The following is a 19269-nucleotide window of genomic DNA, read 5'->3' on the forward strand; positions in this document are numbered from 1 at the left end:
AACTTTTAGCTCAGTTCTTCTCCTTTCTATGATTTTAAGAAAAAATGTCTTTTTTTTAAATTGGGGGGGGGGTGGCAGACATGGTGGTGTATGCCTTTAAGTCCGGCACTCAGGAAGTAGAGGCAGGCAAGTTACCATTTGGTATCTAGAGCATCAGATTATGCTTGGCACTCTGCTTGCTGTTATAGTTCATTGCTCTCTGTGACAGCCTGTCTTCTGTTTACTAGGACAGCAATCCAGCCAGGCACCTCCCACCCTGATATTCAGCTGTTGCACCCAATTAACTTGGAGTTTTTTGTAAGTCGGAATCTAGCTGCAAATTGGTACCATAAGGTGCCTGTTGTAGAAATTAAAGGGCGTCTTGACTCAATGAATGTAAGTACATGCATGAAAATAACTTTACTGTTGACGTGTCAACCCTGAAAGCTTCCTCATATGCACGAGGAACGTGCAGATTATTTCCTGCATAGTGAAAGAAACATTTTAGTAAACTTTGTCCAACAGAGTTTCCAGTAGAATTTAGTCTTCAGTTAAATATTATTAACTTTTAAATCTGCTACACACCCATTGTAGAAATCTGTGCACAAGTTACTTATTACATTGTCTCTCCTAGTGTGTATTATTTGCACACTTGTTTTTAAGGAGACTGAAATACGCCTCAGATAACTACTGTGTTCTTTAAAGAGTGATAGTCTCCAGAGCTTGTTATTTAAAAAATGGCCAAGATTTCTTTAAGTACAATTAACTTTAAGTAAAAACCAGCCAGTAGGGCTAACATTGATTTGCAAATATTATTATTTATATGTTTTAATATTTTATTTAAAATTGTAGAAGTGAAAGTGAAGCAAGTGGTAAAGTCCTCAGGTGCCAATCTGAGGGGTCGCATCTCAGTTACTGTTAAGATTATTCTGTTTTATTACCGAGAATCTGTTTTCTATATTGTAGTTCTTTCATCTTAAAATGATCTTTTTTTGTTTATTCACAGGTTAGTCTAAATCAAGAGGATCTTAATCTTCTGTTTAGAATATTGGCAGAAAATCTTGGCGAGGCCACTGAAGACTTGGATAAAGGGAAACCTAGAGTACAAGAGAGAGGTGAGAGTCCGATGGTGGTGACATATGCGCAAGTGTCTCTCTCTCATCCAGTACACACTGAATCTTGATGGTGGTGACACATGTACACGTGTCTCTCTATAGTTCAGTGCGCTTTGAATCTTGTTTTCAGGTTTTAAAGTGGTTCCTTTTTTGTTTGTTTGTTTGTTTTGCCACAGTAGGGATTGAACCAGGGTCTTGGCCGTGCTGTGGTGCACACCATAATATCGAGTTACGTCTCCAGCCTGAGACACAATAAACATGTAGTGCACAAATACATACTTACAAATTGTGATTTGTTTTGCCAAGAAAATAACAAGATGTTGTTGAATGCTAGCATGACTGAAGCTTATTGTCTCTTTGTAGCTAAGCAGTTAACATTCAACTCACTTCCAAGATGCCTGAGTTGGGAGGTCATTAGGAAAGGTGGCCATTAGCCAGTGTTGGATCTCTGTAAAAAGTCTTAATTTGTGTATTAAAAAAAATTGAAGAATGCTAGGCTGTGGCATGGTATTCTATCTGATATTTAAATAAGACAGGGGTAAAGTGTAAGAATTTAAATTATTAATGTTTATCACAGTAAACATAGTATAGTAAAATAAAGATAGCAGGAAGTTTAAATTATTAGTTATGGGCACTTTTACTTAAACATATACATGTGTATGCACACATAACGAATATATTAAGCACAAAGGATGCACCCTTGTTCTTTTCAAACAAGTGGTGGCACCTGTGTGTGTGCTTGCTACCCTTTCTTTGCTGGTGATTTTCTAAACTAACAGTTGGAGTTGTATATATCTCATACCCATGTTTGTGCTGTGTGGTGACTCCCCTCAGTGCTTTTAATGATTTCCTGGTATTAAATTCTGTTGAAGAATCATCATTTTTAGCAAGCTTCTACAGATAGATATTCAGGTTAAGTTTTCACTCTTACCCATGTTGCACTGAAATATCCCGTCTCACCAGTGAGAGGGTGTATAATCTTTATTAATATAACTCATATATAACAAAGAGTTAAGTAAATACAAAGTTTTTATAAATTAATTTAAATTTTAAAACTTAATTGAGAATTTCATACATAGATGATATAATATGTTCTGATTAATTTAACATTTTATAGACTTAGAGGAACTTGTTCTTTGTACACTGTTGTGTTGTTTTCTGTGTCTTTCTAACAGTTTTATCAATTTTCTGAAATTTTTGCCCATTGATTGAGTAAAAATTACCTCACTGTACATTTTCACTTTTTTCTTGTATGCAAGTCTAAGCATATAGCTCTAAGTGTTCACCTCAGAATCACCTGCATACTCACTCTGAGCAAGATAGAGCCCGTTCCTCAGCATCCTTCATCCATCTTCCTGCTGCTAAGACGGACCCTGCCTGCCCCTGCCTAACTCAGAGCTCACTGCTCTTGTGACCTCTGATACTCAGGGCTTAATCTTGCTTTTTCATTAATTTAATGAGTGGATCCATGACAAGTTTGCACTTTGATGTTTGGCTTCTTTTCTCTGATTCATGAGATTCATTCAGGTGGCTTCTGTACTGGTCTTTTCTCCAGGGATCCCTGTTTCTGCCCTTGTGGCTAGAATCACAGTTGAGCTTGCACAACACTCAGCTCTTACTTGGTTCTCAGAGATCCAAACTTTTGTCCCCTTGCTTGCATGGCCATGTCCACAGCCCCATACTGGGGTTTTCATTTGGTCCTCACTACTAACCAAGTAAGCTATTTTATACATGCCTTTTGACTACTTGGGTATCTTCTTTGTGACTGTCCAAACCTGTTAACAGTTATTTTTATTTGATGCAGTTCTGAGGTAAGATGATAGATGTATTGCCTTTCTAAGGGTATTAGTGAGTAGGGTAGATTTCCATGTGGGTTTCTGGTATACTTTACTGCAGGGCTTTGGTGTGTTGAATTGGTGGTCAGGATGTTAACTGCAATACTGTGGTGACAGTTGTATAGTTGATAGTGAAGGCTGTCAAGTCAGACTGATGGACATGAATTGGCCCTTGCATATGACAGTAGGCAAGGCTCCAAATTTGTTTAAAAAATTATTGTGCTCATTTGTGAGTTGAGGACAATGAAGTTCTTTCTCCAGAAGAGTGGTTTAAGACTTCCGCAAGACAGTCAATGCATAGCTTATCACGAAGTGTCTGGAGTATGTTACACATATAACAAATCCTAGCTTTACTATTTGTGTGTTATAGGTTAGAAAACACTTTTGTTGCACGCCATGGTATGTATGTGTTTCAGAACAGCATCAGCCATGGAGTCTTTCTTTCCCTAACTAGACTGGCATGCATGGTCCTTTTCTCTTTCTTAGCCTTGTATCTTGTTACCTACCTCATGCCCTAGCCTTCTACAGTCTGCTCTATTTGCAGACCTGGCCATGTGCCATCATTTTTGCCTGTATGGTTTTCATTCTTACTTTTAAAAAAGGTGTGCTGTCCTTTCTGTGGAGGACTCCTCCTGCTCCGTGTGAGTAGTTCATCTGTATTAATACATCTTCACCTCGTTGTCTTTTCTCCGAGCATTTGATAGCCAGCCCATTAACATTTTCCTGCTTCTTGTGAGTAGGTTCAACCTGATTCTTTGATCTGACTTTCACCATGTCTGTCGCTTTTACTAAACCATGAGCTTTCTAAGGCTGAGAGCTGATAGGGATTTGTGGATCTTAAGGTGCTCATACAAGTTTGCAGCAAGTATCTATGAATAAAGAAATGAAAGAATCGAAGCACATGTTTCTCTTTAACGTCTTTAGGTGAAACAAAAGCCTGCCGAGAAGTCTCTACACTGCAGGATGTGCACACCACACAAGGTGTGCCAGCAGCCAGAGTGGAGGAGACCAGACCCGTAGACATCATTAATGTACTGTTGAACTTTGAAATTAAAGAGGTGTGTAATTTTATCACATTTTAATAAAGTGAGGTGAAAAGATTATGGCTATTTCTATTAAGCTAATTTTGTAGGTAATATGTATGAAAAAAACCTTAGACTGTTAATGTGCTTTAAATTTTGAGCATTTATTAAGAACCAGTTACGAGCCGGGCGTGGTGGCGCACGCCTTTAATCCCAGCACTCGGGAGGCAGAGGTAGGTGGATTTCTGAGTTCGAGGCTAGCCTGGTCTACAAAGTGAGTTCCAGGACAGCCAGGGCTACACAGAGAAACCCTGTCTCAAAAAAAAAAAAAAAGAACCAGTTACATTTTAGGGATCCAGTTCTCTCTCTCTCTCTCTCTCCCTCTCTCTCTCCCTTGTCTCTCTCTCCCCCTCTCTTCCTCTCTCTCTCTCTCTCTCTTTCTCTCTCTTTTAGAGAGAAATGGAAGCAATTCATGTAACTTGCTTTTTAGTCAATATAGGATGTTAAAATGTGGCTTGTGTTGGATCTTCATGTAAGAAGAGCAAGAGAAGGGAGATAGAGGAATTTTATAAATAAATGTTAGAAGCTCTCCATAGAGTAAAGCGCAGATCATGTGCATTTAAAAATGCTACCTTGCTTCAGTATGGATTTTCTTCTTTCTCTATCGATTCAACAGCTGTGCAGTGTATGCCAGAGCCAAGGATACATTAGAGAATATATAGGTTCTAAATACAGTGGTGCGTTTCCTTTAAAAATATGCTCAGGATAGGCTACTTTCAGAGTCTGTAGTATAAATGGTAGTGACTGGGCACCTGAGCAGGCAGAGAGGGTTAGGAGAGGTTTCTGGGAGGAAGTGACATTTGAGTGGAGTTTGTAAAGTAAAGTAAATAAATAGTTTAAGAAAATGGAATGAAGAAAGGGGCCAGTTCGATAGAATGGATGGGCATAGGTAGAAAGGGGTGGACATAGAAATGCCTATGTTCTTTTCCTAGCATTTGTTATATATATACTGCGGCAGTTCCATCCCTGCAGACCTGGTTGAGCTGGAGGGGAGAAATTTGTGCCTACTAGATGGGTATTTGGTGTTATGCTATTACTGTATACAGGAAGCTGCCAACTGGTGGGTAGGGACAGGAGTGCTCACATGACCTATTATGGTCAGGATAGCACCCAAGGTTAAGAAGCCTTGCCTAGAGATTAGTGTGAAAACCAGCAGCTGCTTTCAATAGAATTTCAGACAGAAGCTGCTCATCAATTAGGACTTCTAGGATTGGACCACTACCTGCCTCCCTTCTGGCCACTCTACCATGCACCCTTTAACTCAATTAAGTTCATTAATTAATTTTGCTTGCTTGTTTATTTATTTATTTTGGTATTTCACCTTTGAAAGTCAGAAAACAGTGGTGGTATCTCAAATGCGTATAAGGTAATTAACGATAGATGTTTTTTAGACTCAGAATATCTTTTTCTTGTGTGAATTTCTTTCTTTCTTTTTTGTTTGTTTGTTTGTTTTGGTTTTTTGAGACAGAGTTTCTCTGTGTAGCCCTGGCTGTCCTGGAACTCACTTTGTAGACCACGCTGGCCTCGAACTCAGAAATCCACCTGCCTCTGCCTCCCGAGTGCTGGGTTGTGTGAATTTCTTTATTTGGCTTCTTATTGACACTGTACACTAGTGAAGCAGTTCATGATAATCCATGCTCATTCTTTTAGGTTGTGGTTACTTTGATGAAAAAAGCAGAAAGGAAAGGAAGCCCCTTTCATGAACTAAAGATCCTGCATCTTGGGATGGAAGCTAAAGTAAAAGCCCATGACATGACTGCTGTAGCGTATCTCAGAAACATTAGCATGCGGTGTTTCGACTTCCCTGGTAAGTGTGCAGGGCCATCTGTGAAAGACAATGCAGCTCTTAAAACCAATATAAGCCCAGGGCTCATTTTCTGCATTCTTCTATGTGCTGTGTCTATTCCTTACATATACAGTGTGTTGGTAATGCTGTAATAAATCTCACCTAAATGATTGTCGTGACATTAAGAAGTCAAGTCCTAGAATCCAAAGACCCCTTTTGAAAACGTAATTTATTAAGAAGCTTAAGTTTACATTGATTTCATTGCAAATCACATGAATGGTAAGGTCTGTTTTAAATTACATTAATGTGTGCTTGTAAAAAGTAAATGTTAAACAAAACATAAGTATATAGAAGGAGATATGCAGCCTCAACTGCTCGTCTTGCTTCCTCCCAAGTGACTATGAAGCTGTAGTTGAATGGGCAATTCACTGTCTAAGTCTGAGGCTATCTGAATTTTATAGTGCTTGTTTGTTTACGCTTCTAAAGGACTCCGTGGAGCATTTTTGAGAAGATAAACTTGTGTTGAGAATAATTCCTTCTTGTATTTTATAGCTGCTATTTTCTTCTGTTAATGTTTGCTCACATGAGGATAATATCTGTGGTGCTATAGATAAGAGATGTTATTGACTAGAGCTGTTTAGATTTGTTAATTTTGTGGTCTTTGATTTTTCTTTCCAGTTTTTCAAAGTTAGACTGCGGTATGATTTGTAGATAGTATAATCCATTTGCCTGCTTTATGTACAGTTCTCTAATGAGCATTTCTCTGTGTATCTGGCTGGGTCCATTTTACAAGATGTTTGAGGTGCTGAAGGGATGATAAGATTGGACTTGTCTTTTCCCTTCCAGATTCTAAAGGGGAGCCTCTGCGCATTGTCAACACCTCTGATGTGTCTGATGGGACCCTCCTGAAACTGCTGTTCATCAAGGTGTCTGTTATAGTTTCTTCTGCTGCTGAGATAAATATCCTGACAGAAAGTCAGTTTAGTGGAGAAAGGGACATTATCACTTTATAATTCAGTCTATCATTGTGGGTAAATCAGCACAGGGACTTCAAACCCCCAGTGACATTACACATCTGTAGTCAAGTGCAGAGAGAGATGGACACATGTGTTTCCTGCTTGTTTGTACCCAGCGCTCTTTCCCTACTATTGTACTGTTAAAGTCCCCTTGCCTAGGGAATGGTGTGGCCCACAGTGGACTGGTCTTCCCCTATCAATTAACTGAAGAAAACTTTTTATAGGCATATCCACAGGCCAGCCCAATGTAGACAACCCACATTGAGACTTGCTTTCCAGATTACTCTAGGTTTTGTGAAGCTGATAATTAAAGCTAAGCGTCACAAACCTCATTTCCTGTCTGGGATCAATATTTAAATATATGAAATTGCTTATTTTCCTCTCATTCTTAATATTTGAATTCTTCCCTAAGCTTTTCAGTCCAAGTTGGTTGATGATGAATTATAGAAGCGTATCAAAATCTTTTATACTCCATTAACCTCATGAGCTTCCTTGGGGAGTTGAATAAATAGGAGTGAACAGTCAAAGCTGAGCCATGTCCTGAGGCAAGCTGTGCTATAAATTAGGTAGCAGCAGTTTTCCCATTCGGATGGGCCTACCTAATTATATGCACTGACATCTCCTTCGGAATAGAATAAGGAACCTTGGACTTTGCATCTGCAGTATGTAGAACACATTTGTGTGGTCAGTTTTGGGGGGCATATTATTATTTGCCTCTAAGAAACATCCTTGTTGGTTTTTAATAGCATACTTAAGTTGTAAAATATATATGTTTTCAATGTGTGAAATTTTAGTGTTTTTAACTCAGTGGTTTAATTATCAATTGCTTATAGGCAGACAGTGATGGACCAGACTTTAAGACCATTCATGATAACACCAAACAGAAGCTGAAGGTAAGTAAGTCTTTTGTAATTCATCCAAAGACTAGCTTTGTGAGATTCAATGGAGCTTGATACCATTGTCAGTTGTAAGATGTAAGATCTAAAATTAGAATTGGGGGCAGTAGCAATAGATATAAAATTAGTGCATATAGAATTGAAATAAAGGTCTTGTCAAAACTTGTTTCTGAAAAAATTATTTTAAAATGTGAATTGAAAATTGTTTGTGGAATATACAAATACCTTTTATTTTTAGGGAATTTTGTTTACTTTAGTGTAACATAGTTATTTGGCCTAATGTTGCTGGCAACACTGAACATTTGAATTCTGTATTGGTTTTAGGTTTAGAGTAGGATTAAGGACGAGTATAGTGCAGAGTCTAGTACACACACACACACACACTGTCATTTGGGCATATGTAGTCAGTGTAGGAATACTCTTGTGTCTTCATTTAAGACTCATCAAGCGTGGTTGAGGTTAGAATTAATGTCTGCACTGGGAGTGGGCAGAACATTGGCTTGTTGCTTGGTAAAGATTGACAGTATAATAGTAATGAAAAGGATTGAAATCACACTAGTAAGTCCTTCTTAATTGTTTAGCAAGCATTGAACTATTCTTGTGTGAGTTACATACACTGAAACTCAACCCAGTGGTGTGACTGTGTCCCCGTTGACATGACCACCATCCCCCCCAGTGGTGTGACTGACTCTCAGAGGCATATCCCCATCAGCATAGCAGGGCCCACAGTGCTGTGAACATTCCTGAAGGTCTTGTTTCTGGTGTTCATTGCCTTAGGTTTCGTTTTCATCCTTGGACTTGGTACTTCATTTGGAAGCTTTACTTTCCCTCATGGATTTTTTGTCATCTGCTATTCCATCCTCTGACTTGTCTTCCTCTGAGAAGGAATCTGAGCTAAAGCCACTTGTGGGGGAATCCAGAAGTCTTGCCATCAGAGCCGGTAACAGTCTCTCCTATGTGCCCTCATAGACTAACTCATATTTGCAGCTAGGATGAACGCCAACGCCTTGATGAACACAGTGTTTAACTGACGAGGGTAGTTGCAGAAGAAAGCAGCTTCTATTCTGACAGGACTGCATGCCTGAAGAATTAGGAATAAATGTTACTAGGAATCATGTACTTCCAGGGGATTTCCCTCTCTGGCTCTTTTTTTGAAGTAGAATTTGTAGGTTCTTATCATTGACACTTCTTTTAGCCTTCTGTCTAGTAACAGTGAGAAGGTAAGAAGTTAAACCATGGTGTCTGTCATGCTCAGCCACAGAGGTCCTCTTCAGTCAGTGCTGCTGTGCACAGCAGCTGTGAGTTCTTTTGGGGCACCAGCTTGACCTCTGCTCTCTTCTCTCTTTCAGTCACACATAAAATGTGGTCTATGTTCACCATGTATATTACTTGTATTCTGAAATGTTGGATATAAAATAGTGAATGAAGAACATGTGCTTGATTTTTTAATTCAAACATTTAATTAATTTTTAAAAATTATGTAAATCTCTGATAATTCTCAGCTTGAATTAAATCTATATTACTGATATCGTAAGTATAAAATTTTTAGTACTATTCAATCTAGTAAAAGGATCTGAGCTTTTAAAACCATAGAAAAATAATGCTGTTAGAAGCAGAGTTTTACCTGCTTTGTTGTTTTGACAGTGTCTTGCTGTGTAGACCAGGCTGGCCTCAGACTCTTGATCTTCTGGCCTCAGCCTCCTGAATGAGAGGGCTTCCTAAATGTGGCCACCACACCTGACTTCTTTATCATAATGTGCTTAACAAGCTAAGATCTTTAAGAGAGAGTTTTCTTAAAAATGTCATCTCTTTATAACATATGTGCACACCATTCATAGCTCATCCGAGGGAATGCAAGGCCAGTGTGCAAGCTACATTCAGTGTCCACGCAGCATTAACCCCACTGAACTCTTCTCTGGTTTTTCTGCACAACTTGACTTTATGGCTTCTTTATCCTGCACCGGATATTGAGGCAGCAAACAGCCTATTAATATTAGGATTAAAAACTGAGAGCCCCCATGCTCTTTGTTTATAGGAAAGTTCTGTTTCCTGCATGTAAGACAGAGACATGGAAAAGCATATTCTAAATAAATAAGGACCTACACACACAAAAAAATTTAAACCCATTTAGTTGTGAGTCTTTCATCTATCTATCTACCTACCTACCTACCTACCTATCTGGTTTTTTTGAAATAACATCTTGCTGAATATCCCAGACTGGGCTTGATCTCACTGGGTAGCTCAGGATAGCCTCAGACTCAGGTAATCCTTCCACGTTAGCCTCTTGAATGTAGGATTTGCTAACACACTCAGCTTGACTATTTTCTTACATACACATTTTTTGGTGATTTTTTTTAAACTTTAACATATTATGTAGTTTTCTTGGCGACTCTGTTGTAGAATTACATATGGACCCATGATATATAATCTAAAGAAACAGAATTTTTTTTTTCATTAAAGAACATGTAAAGAACATAAATAATTCTTAAATAATAATGAATTTCATTGATTGTTTATCTCAATTTTCATGAATTATTCTTTGATCTAGTATGTGATAAGACTAGTTAAAATTTTTGTACTAACCAAATTCTAGACTCTAACTTAGAGGGTTTCCTTTTTTCTCCCTGGGAGAAACAGTGTCAGGAGCATGTTCACCCAGTGAATGGTTCCATCAAGGTATTGTGGTGGCTGTTATTCATCACTGAAGGACAACTTGCTAGGTTTTATCTGAGTGGCAAAATCCTTATTTTTGTTGCCTTAACGGAGACTTCAATGGTTCCTTTTGTATATTGCATGATTTTTATTGGTGAACTATTACTGTGTTTTCTCATCTTTGTGCATCACGCAGCACTGACCTCTGGTTTCCACTGCTTTTCAGTGCCCAGCTCTTATGAGGGTGACGTGTTTGATTTGAAGATCACAGCTGAATTAAATGCCTTTAACATCTTCATTTGTGATCAGAAGAGTAACATAGCAGAAATTAAAATACATGGTAAGTAATTCTTTTTACATAGTATATTGAAAAGATGGAAAGATGGCTGGATTACTTTGTATAGAAAATATACGCAAGCTTTGAACAGATGTGCTTTGAAACTTGTTATGATTTATTCCTGACATGAGATATTCATTATCCATTTAGAATTTTTCAGAATAAATCTGAAGCGTAAGGTTTTTATTATGGTTTCCTTTACAGAATAAGAGAGCTTTAAACTTAGGTGAGTATCATAGTAACTCTCACAGGGTAAAAATAAAAGTCATTACCCTTGCATTTTGACCATGTTTGGCTAGCAAAAATAATTTGTAAAAGACATTTTAAACTTTATTCGATTCGAGACTTCAGCCTCAGGTTATACAGTAAGTTCTGAGAAGACCGGCATGGCTCAGACCTTGTAGCTAACCACAGGCTAATGTTGAACAGTTTTATATAATTTTCTGTTTCTTATTTCCCCCTGTAAAGGTTGTTGTGAGGGTGACATTGATAGATTTATTATTGTGTGCACAAGTGTGTCAGATGTTGTAAGCAGTTCCAGAAGATTGAACCATCAGCCCTATTCAGCAAACACTACCAAGTTTTAGCTGTAGGCAGTCTCTTGTCTTAGATATAATGAGCATGGCAAACTTCTGACTTTAGATGATTAGACCATAGATATAAATTATCATAGAAATAATTCTTAGCCGTAAGGCAATGTTGGTTTGTTTCAGTTTTAAAAACACATATTTATGAAGTGCATTGAAAAATACTAAAGTCTCTCCAAGTGAGTGGCTCTGGTTGAACCAACATATAGCATACTGTTTTCAGGGAATATGCCACTCATTTATTTAAAACTTTTAAATTTCCTCAACTGTTAAGTATGAGGAGTATGCTGACTTAAAAGTGGTTCACCTTTTTTAGATACCACCTACATGGGAAGTGACTGTGCTAACGTGTTCCATAGTACTTTTCATTTATCTTGTATTTCATTTGTATGTTAGTGCTTTTGAGCTTGCTTACAAAAAGGAAATGTCTGTAAATGGTATCTCTTCTGCAGGAATGGATGCCTCGATTTCTGTGAAGCCAAAGCAGACTGATGTATTTGCCAGACTTAAGAATATCATAGTTATGAATGTTGATTCACTGTCCATTCACAAAAAGGTAATCACAAAACTGATTTCTGTGTTGGAGTGTGACTTTTGGGGGCCAGATGCCACCATACATTTGTTATTTGTCTGACACGGTGGGCATATTAGAGCTGCAGATGAAGATGGGAGGTTTTGTGTAATGATTTTGAAAAGTGACTCCTGGGAAGCTCAGTGGTGGGTCAGTACTTTATTAATGAGGTGACATTTATAGAAATGCAGAGCATTGGCTGATGTTGAATTTCCGTGTGGCTTTTTTACCTGTCAGGCTCCTGTGGTCAGGAAGTGTCCTGAGGGTCCAGGGAGCAGGCTTGTGTAGCTCTGACCTAATAACCCATTGTCTTGTAATGGCAGGCTGTCTCTATTTTGGGAGATGAAGTCTTCCGCTTCCAGATGAGTCTGTATCCAGATGCCACAGAAGGAGAGAATTATGGTGATATGTCTAAAGTGGATGGCAGACTTAGTCTCAAAGTGGGCTGTATTCAAATTGTCTATGTTCATAAATTCTTTATGTCTCTCTTGGTAAGTTCATTTCTACTTGTTTTGTTTCTCACTGAAGTATAAGTATGGTGGCTATGTGCCTGAACCTAGATAGTTATGTTTTCACTGCAGGGGCATGTTTGTTAGCCTCCCATCACCTAACAAAAGTGCCTGAAATAAATAGCTCAAAACAGGAATAGACTATTTGGACTTGAAGATTAAGAGATTTTCTTCCATTGCTCGGCTCTCTTGTTTTAGAGTTTGTGATGAAGGAGACCATTCTGAAGGAGGGTGTGTGCTGGGCAGGGCTGGTGACCTCATGGTTGCTGGGGAACAGAGAGGAGAGATGGGGCCAGGTCCCAGTGTCCCCATATAGAGCATGCTCCAGTGACTACCCTTCCTTCCATCAGGCCCTCCTTTCTAATGGTCACGGTGCCATCAGTGGGGTTGCAGCCTGCTAGCCCAATCCTCAGTACAGGTTCCTTGACGAGCATTTAAGATTCAGACATAATGAAGGGCTGTAACCACCTGAACTCTGAACAGAGTGTTCTAATTAAGTAAACCTTTTAAATGCTGGTAAAGCAAATGGAATTTGCTTAAAATTCTTAAAATTACTTATGTGTACATGTACCCATGTGTGATGTGTGTGGCATGCATGCTGCAGCATCCTGTTTGCCAGACAGAGGACAACGTTATGGAGTCAGTTTTCTTCTTCTACCTTTCATATGTTCCAGGGATCAAATTCACGTTGCCAGGCTTGGGCAGTAAGCACCTTTACCAATTGAGTAATGTTGCTGTCCCCAAAATGGAAGCTTTAATCATTGTTTTGAATGTAAAATCTATCATTCTCTAACATTTTCATAGTACTTTTAAAGTACTTTTTGGTATTTTATGTTTATGTATGTATGTATACGTATACATACATATACATATGTTTTTTGGTACTTGTTTTTTAATATACAGGATCTCATATAGCCCAGACTGGCTTCAGGTTCACTGTCACTGTGTAGCATTGTATGATCTTGAATTCCCAATCTTCCTCCCTCTACCTCCCAAGTGCTGAGAACTAAAGGTGTGCACCACTATGCTCATTAGCTATTGTTTTTATGTATCTTATTGTTTGTATGATTTAATATTTTAATTTAGGGCTTTTCAATATTAGTTGTTTGGTAGAATGCTGAAAAGTCATCATGCAGTTGAAAATAAATATTGAAACTTAAGAGTTTTGACTGTATTTTTGATAAACAAGGCCATGAAATTCTTAGTTTTACTGGGTCCTTACCAATCTTGGTCTGAAGAGTTTAAACCTGCCAGTTCATGAGCTTACTGGTCATCCATTTATACCTAAACCATCATGTTTGTGTTTTTAGAATGTGTGCATCTTGGGGGTAGTGAGAGAGATGAAGTCACTCTGTATGATTAAGGGATGCATGCTAAGAATATTTAGATTCTTCATTTGGAAAATACTTTATTTTCAGTTGAAATGGAAGTGAAGTGTATCTTAACTACAAATAACTTTTGATTCCTGTTAATGATTGCAAGATGATAGACAACCGTATTTGCATATCTCCAGTACATTACAAAATCTTCATGAGTAAGCTGCTAAGGCCTTAGTTGCTGAGATTAAATTCTGTTCTTGCAGCCCGAAAGTACAGAGTGGAGTCTGCTTTGGGATAAAGTGCTGTCCAACATCCTTTTCATTTAAATTCCAATTTAAGGTGCCTGGTTATTCTGAGGAAAATGGCGATTAAGTCATAAATCCCGTTTCTCTCTTGTGCCCTCTCCATTGAGCTTCCCTTTCACTTCCTTGGGGGACTGTGCCTACCTGTCTGTCATTCCTAACAGTCCACCCGTCATTCTCTAACAATCAACCTCTCATTCTCTCCTAACAGAGCTTCCTCAACAATTTCCAAGCTGCCAAGGAAGCCTTGAGCACAGCCACAGTCCAGGCTGCAGAGAGAGCTGCATCCAGTGTGAAGGACCTAGCCCAGAAGAGCTTCCGGCTTCTGATGGACATCGATTTGAAAGCACCTGTCATCACTATTCCCCAGTCTTCTGTGTCACCTAATGTCGTTATAGCAGATCTGGGCTTGATCAGAGTTGAGAACAAGTTTAGCTTGGTTTCTGTGGAGCAGCTCGAGCTTCCCCCAGTGGCCGACGAGATGAGCATCCAGCTCACCCAGCTGAAGCTTGCCAGGTACACGTGTGTCACTTCACTGAGCTCTCTAGGTACACGTGTGTCACTGAGCTGTTGGTTTCTTTCTGTGCATTGCCATACAGTTTTTCCACCTTCAGTAATTACTGTGATGCTTCATGACTCTCATTCTTCGTTTATTCCAGTCAGGAGACTTTGACTACTGCTTTCTGGCCAGTGGTTAATAGCAGTGTGCTTTGTAGGGCCTGTGCAGTATGGTTATTCTTTTCATTCTTTTAAAAAATGCTTATAAAGTTAAAATTTCCTAATGAGGGATGGGGATGGTCCACATGCCTCTATTCCCACCTCTTCATGATGCTGAGGTGAGCAGGATGAGCTCATGAGTCTGAGATGAGCTTAGTCAGCATAATGAGAGCCTATGTCAAGGTGCTAAACTCTAGGGTACTCAGTAGCATTTGTTTTTGTTTTCCTAAGTTCCTCATAGTATTTATTTTTCTTTGTGGGAGAGACCTTCCTGATGTAATACAATTTAAGTTGCTTGCTCCTAAACCTTGTTACATTTAGTTTTCAGTGAAGCATCCCAGAGTCCCTGAATCACAGTGGGAGAGAAAGCCTTGAAGCTATTGAGGAGCAGTTCTTAGGCTATGTGAAGGGTTATTGGCAGACAGGTTAGAAATAGCCCTTGTTATGTGGGCAGTAACTTGTAGAGTTGATATGCTTTTCTCCTGGAGTTTGGAGAACTGTATCAAGGGATACATGCACAGTGAATTTCTTATGATTCAGTTTTGACAAGGTATGGCCTTTGTGTACACAACATTGTCTTGGTGATCATAGACACATTCTTTAGACCTGATTCAAAGTTTGTCTGAGTTTATTGTATCCAATAGCTCTGCCTATAAATCTGATCTAGAAACATTTCTAAAATAATCCTGATCACAGCTTTTAAGTGTTTAGGGAAGGGTTATGAAAGCATTTGGAACAGGGCAGTCCTCATTTTAAGTAAATTTAAAAGTACATAGATATTTATAAAAAAATCCTCGTTTTTTCTTTCAGAACTGTTTTACAAGCTGATTCACCTCAACATGACGTTGAAATCTTAAAACCCGTGAACATGCTTTTATGCATACAGCGGAATTTGTCAGCAGCATGGTACACACAGATTCCAGGCATGGAGATAAAAGGCGAACTTAAACCTATGCAGGTGAGCCTGTGAACTGTAGAAAGAGCTTGGGAGGCTTGCCTTGCTGGCAGCGCAGTTCCTAGTGTGCCTGAAAACCAGCAGTGAGGTTGTCCTTGTCCCATACTGTCCCTTATTCCACTTTAGTTAGGCGTTTGGTAAAACCAGGATCTGGCCAGTGGGGATCTACTGAAAATATCTTTCTTAATTTAGAAAATTTGATTAATTTCTTAATGTAGTGAAATTGTCAGAGAGTTAAAAATGAGGCTTGGATACTATATTCAAAAGGAAAGTGTTCTTTCTAGGTTTGCAATGTTTTATTGATGCATGATTTCCATGTATTGAAGCACAATCACTTGGCTAGTATTACACTTTAGAAATAGTTACTTGAGCAGACATTTGCATTTATTTGGGAAGCAGCAGTATTTTCAGACGTGTAGTTTGGGTCTGTTTGGGTTTCTGAGGTCAAGTGTTAAACTAGGAAGGATATCAGTAGATGACCCCAGCAGTGTGTTTCCAGTAGATCACTTGGATAGTTCTTAGAAACCTTGGGGTCACCTCTCAGCCTTGTCCTCCAGATGTATGGAAGGGCAGTAGGTGATACAGTTTCTCACGTTGGCTAGTCTGCAGGCAGGTCTGTCACTTTGGGTGACATCACAAGTAGGAATAGGCACCCAAGGAAGTTTTAAAGTAGATGCCACACTTGTTATCAGAGGACTGGGCTTGGGATAAGCAAAAGGTTCTTGGCTATTACCTGGTGCTTCATGTTCCCCCATCATCACCTAGGCAGGAAGGTAGACAGAGCTTGATGAGTGTGCATGTATGTGTTTTGTACGGGCTGCTGTATGTGCTGTGGGGAGGGAGGGTGGTCCAAGGAGAAGGACGAGAAGCTTCAAAGCAAAGCTTGAATTAATGGAGCTTAATAGCCTTTGGCAGTCACATTCAGTCTGGCTGCTTCGTGTTGTTCAGCTCTCCACTAGAAAAGTGTTATTATTCATGTCCTAATGATAAAAAAGACTTGCATTAAAGAAGCTGAGAAACTTTGCTCACACAGAGCTTAAAGGCATAGAGCTGATACAGATCTGTCTCGAGGTTTTTATTCTTTCTTTTCGCCTCACCTTTTTTATAATGGTAAAAGGGAGATGCCGCCTTCCTGGTATGCATGATGGCTTTAGAAAGTACTCAGTAGTTGGACTAGATATGATTATAAGAGGTAGTATTGCTTGCTAAGATAAGCAGATATTTTGTGTATAGCCAGTTATGTCTGTGCTGAGAACAGAGCTCCAGAGCAAGAGAACATCTCAGTCCTGGTAGAGGTCAGAAACTGAACACCTCTCTGAACTGCGCTTGGAGGGAAGCATAGCACAGGTTCTGGTGCTGGGTGACACAAGAGAGGGGCAGGCTAGAGGCTGGAGGGAGGCCTAGGAAAGGGTGCTGTGGTCCCAGGTCAGGCAGGAAGGGTATTGGCTTCTAGAGGATCTGGCTGCACTGGAGGCATGTGTCTCTACTGATGCTCAGCTCAGGTGTTCTCTCTCTCTCTCTCAAAAATAGATGAATCACTCATTCATCAATAGTAGCTATAAAGGCATAATACTATGTTTTTTTTTTTACGTTACATAAATAAATTATGGTGGTTTTCAGGTTGCTCTCAGTCAAGATGACTTGACAGTTTTAATGAAAATTTTGCTGGAAAACCTTGGGGAAGCTTCTTCACAACCAAGCCCTACACTGTATGCACCGGAGGCTGCGCGGGTGAAGAGAGATACTCGGGGTGGGCCTGACTATCTTAAAGGTAAAGGCTGATGCGGGCTTTTGTGTTGGTATGGAAAACTCATCAAGATTGTGTTAGCTCTTCAGCACAGTGTGCTGTAAAAGGACCTACTGATCTTCGTGGTTACTGTGGAAGGCCTACTGGAGTTGGGGCTGCCTACTAAAGTGCCCAGGGAGGTTGTATGTGTTGTCTATGGTGAGGGGAGGGCCAGCTGTTCTTGCCTGCATAGCGATTATTTGTGATTGGCTTGTGGAAGCTAAATGTGCTAAATTCACCAGGCACTGAGGTGATCTATATTGAGAGAAAACTCGAAGCAGGCAGGCAGTGTAGTAAGATGTGAGAATAATTCAGAGAGGAAGGATCTTGGTATGTGACTGAACACGAGGAAGGAAGGTATTCTCTTACAGTAGCAGCTTTATGCCTGGCCTTCATGGAGAATGATGCCGTGAGCGCAAGGCAGGTTTGGATCATTAAAGTTAAATGTCTTAAGAGCTCTGTGGTCCTTTAAATTCAGCCATTTAAAGTGCTACATGGAATATAATTACAGTCATTTTTCTTTCTTTTCTAATTGTTTTTGAGGAAGACTCTCACTGTCTAGCCAAGCTGGCCTCAAACCTGTGATGGCTCTGCTGATTTGGTCCCTGGGTGCTAGAGTTACAGGTGTGCTCTGCCGTGCCCAACTTTACATTTTCCTTTATTTAAAGCCATTGATGTGGCTAGCAGATGTTTTATGAGATAGTCAGTGGGTGTTATTTCCACAACTAAAGCAAGATAAAGGACCCTTTGTGCCCATGAAAACCTCTAGTCTGTTCTGTGTCCTTTATGAGACTCAGGGCATGGAGTTAACTGTTGAAGCTGCCATCAGTGATTATTACTATTATGATATCAGCATTACTTCTATAATGTAGGCGAGGCATGTTTTGGGATTCAAAGAGTGTGTGAAAGAGGTTTCTGGTTTAAGTAGATGAGACTTGGGCTGTATTGGGTATGGACAGGTGCTAGGTAAGTAGGCTGTCGTTAAAGTTAGACGGGATACTGTGGAGGTGAGCAAGCTTAGCTGTGATCAAATTTGTGATTCTGGTTCTCATTTTCTGCTTAATGGGATACCTGGGAAAATATAAATGTGTTCAGATGCGAATTACAAATACTCAAATTAAAAATATATATCAACAGTGAAGGTTGGAACAGAAATTCTTTTCTGAAACCATGGAACCAAAGCTCCAGGGTTTTTCCAGCCTGCAAAGCTTTGCTTTTCTAGTAACTTGAGGTGACTTTCCTACAGAATGACCCCTAGTCTCCAGAAGGATTGTAGAGTTGCAGGATCTGGTCTGTGTGTCCTGCCTGCATAAAGACAGGAAGGAAAATGAAGTTCCTTTTGGAGCCCCTTCATGTCAGTATTCCAAAGGTTCCCACCGTGATGCGCTTCAGCTCTGCTAGTGTGCTAATCTTTTCTAAGGTGCATCGGAGATCGTGGAGAGTGTCCTGAGCCCACAGAAAACCTTGGCCAGCCTCTCAGACTAGGCAGTGTTTGACTTCACTGCATGCTCAGTTTCATGATGTCTTGAGCATGACTGAACCAGTTAGGACAAATGTGCTGTGGTTACTGCAGAAACTAGCCTTACTTTGAAGGGTCGTTTCACAACGTTGTCTTGATATTATTTATAAGATCATTTTTTTCCTGTGGTCTACTTCTAGTACTTTGCCCTTTACTAAATATATAGTGATCAGTCATTGCCATTTTTAGTGTCTGGGGAGTTATTTAAATATGGTGTAAATTTGGAATAACAATTTATCATCCCAGCTTTAAAATGTTTAAAGTGATGTGCCTCCATAAGAGCTCTGTGATTTTCTTACTCACTCT

At 39.5% G+C, this 19269-nt stretch overlaps 1 protein-coding gene across 3 annotated transcripts in view; it reads left to right on the plus strand.

The window, feature by feature from the left end:
- The window catches only part of Vps13c (vacuolar protein sorting 13 homolog C), a 160150-nt gene that overhangs the window by 77400 nt on the left and 63481 nt on the right, over positions 1-19269 (plus strand). For all 3 annotated transcript variants that reach the window (XM_029482031.2, XM_021171411.3, XM_029482032.2), the window contains 13 exons: positions 228-375; positions 986-1094; positions 3854-3987; positions 5662-5818; positions 6644-6723; positions 7647-7706; positions 8487-8649; positions 10588-10701; positions 11738-11841; positions 12180-12347; positions 14198-14502; positions 15514-15661; positions 17279-17429. In XM_029482031.2, the coding sequence (XP_029337891.1) occupies positions 228-375; positions 986-1094; positions 3854-3987; positions 5662-5818; positions 6644-6723; positions 7647-7706; positions 8487-8649; positions 10588-10701; positions 11738-11841; positions 12180-12347; positions 14198-14502; positions 15514-15661; positions 17279-17429 (1841 nt within the window). The remainder of the gene's footprint in view (positions 1-227; positions 376-985; positions 1095-3853; positions 3988-5661; positions 5819-6643; positions 6724-7646; positions 7707-8486; positions 8650-10587; positions 10702-11737; positions 11842-12179; positions 12348-14197; positions 14503-15513; positions 15662-17278; positions 17430-19269) is intronic.

This window comes from Mus caroli, unplaced genomic scaffold (assembly GCF_978045245.1).
Source record: "Mus caroli unplaced genomic scaffold, Mus_caroli_1 scaffold_11, whole genome shotgun sequence".
Classification (NCBI taxonomy): Eukaryota; Metazoa; Chordata; class Mammalia; order Rodentia; family Muridae; genus Mus; species Mus caroli.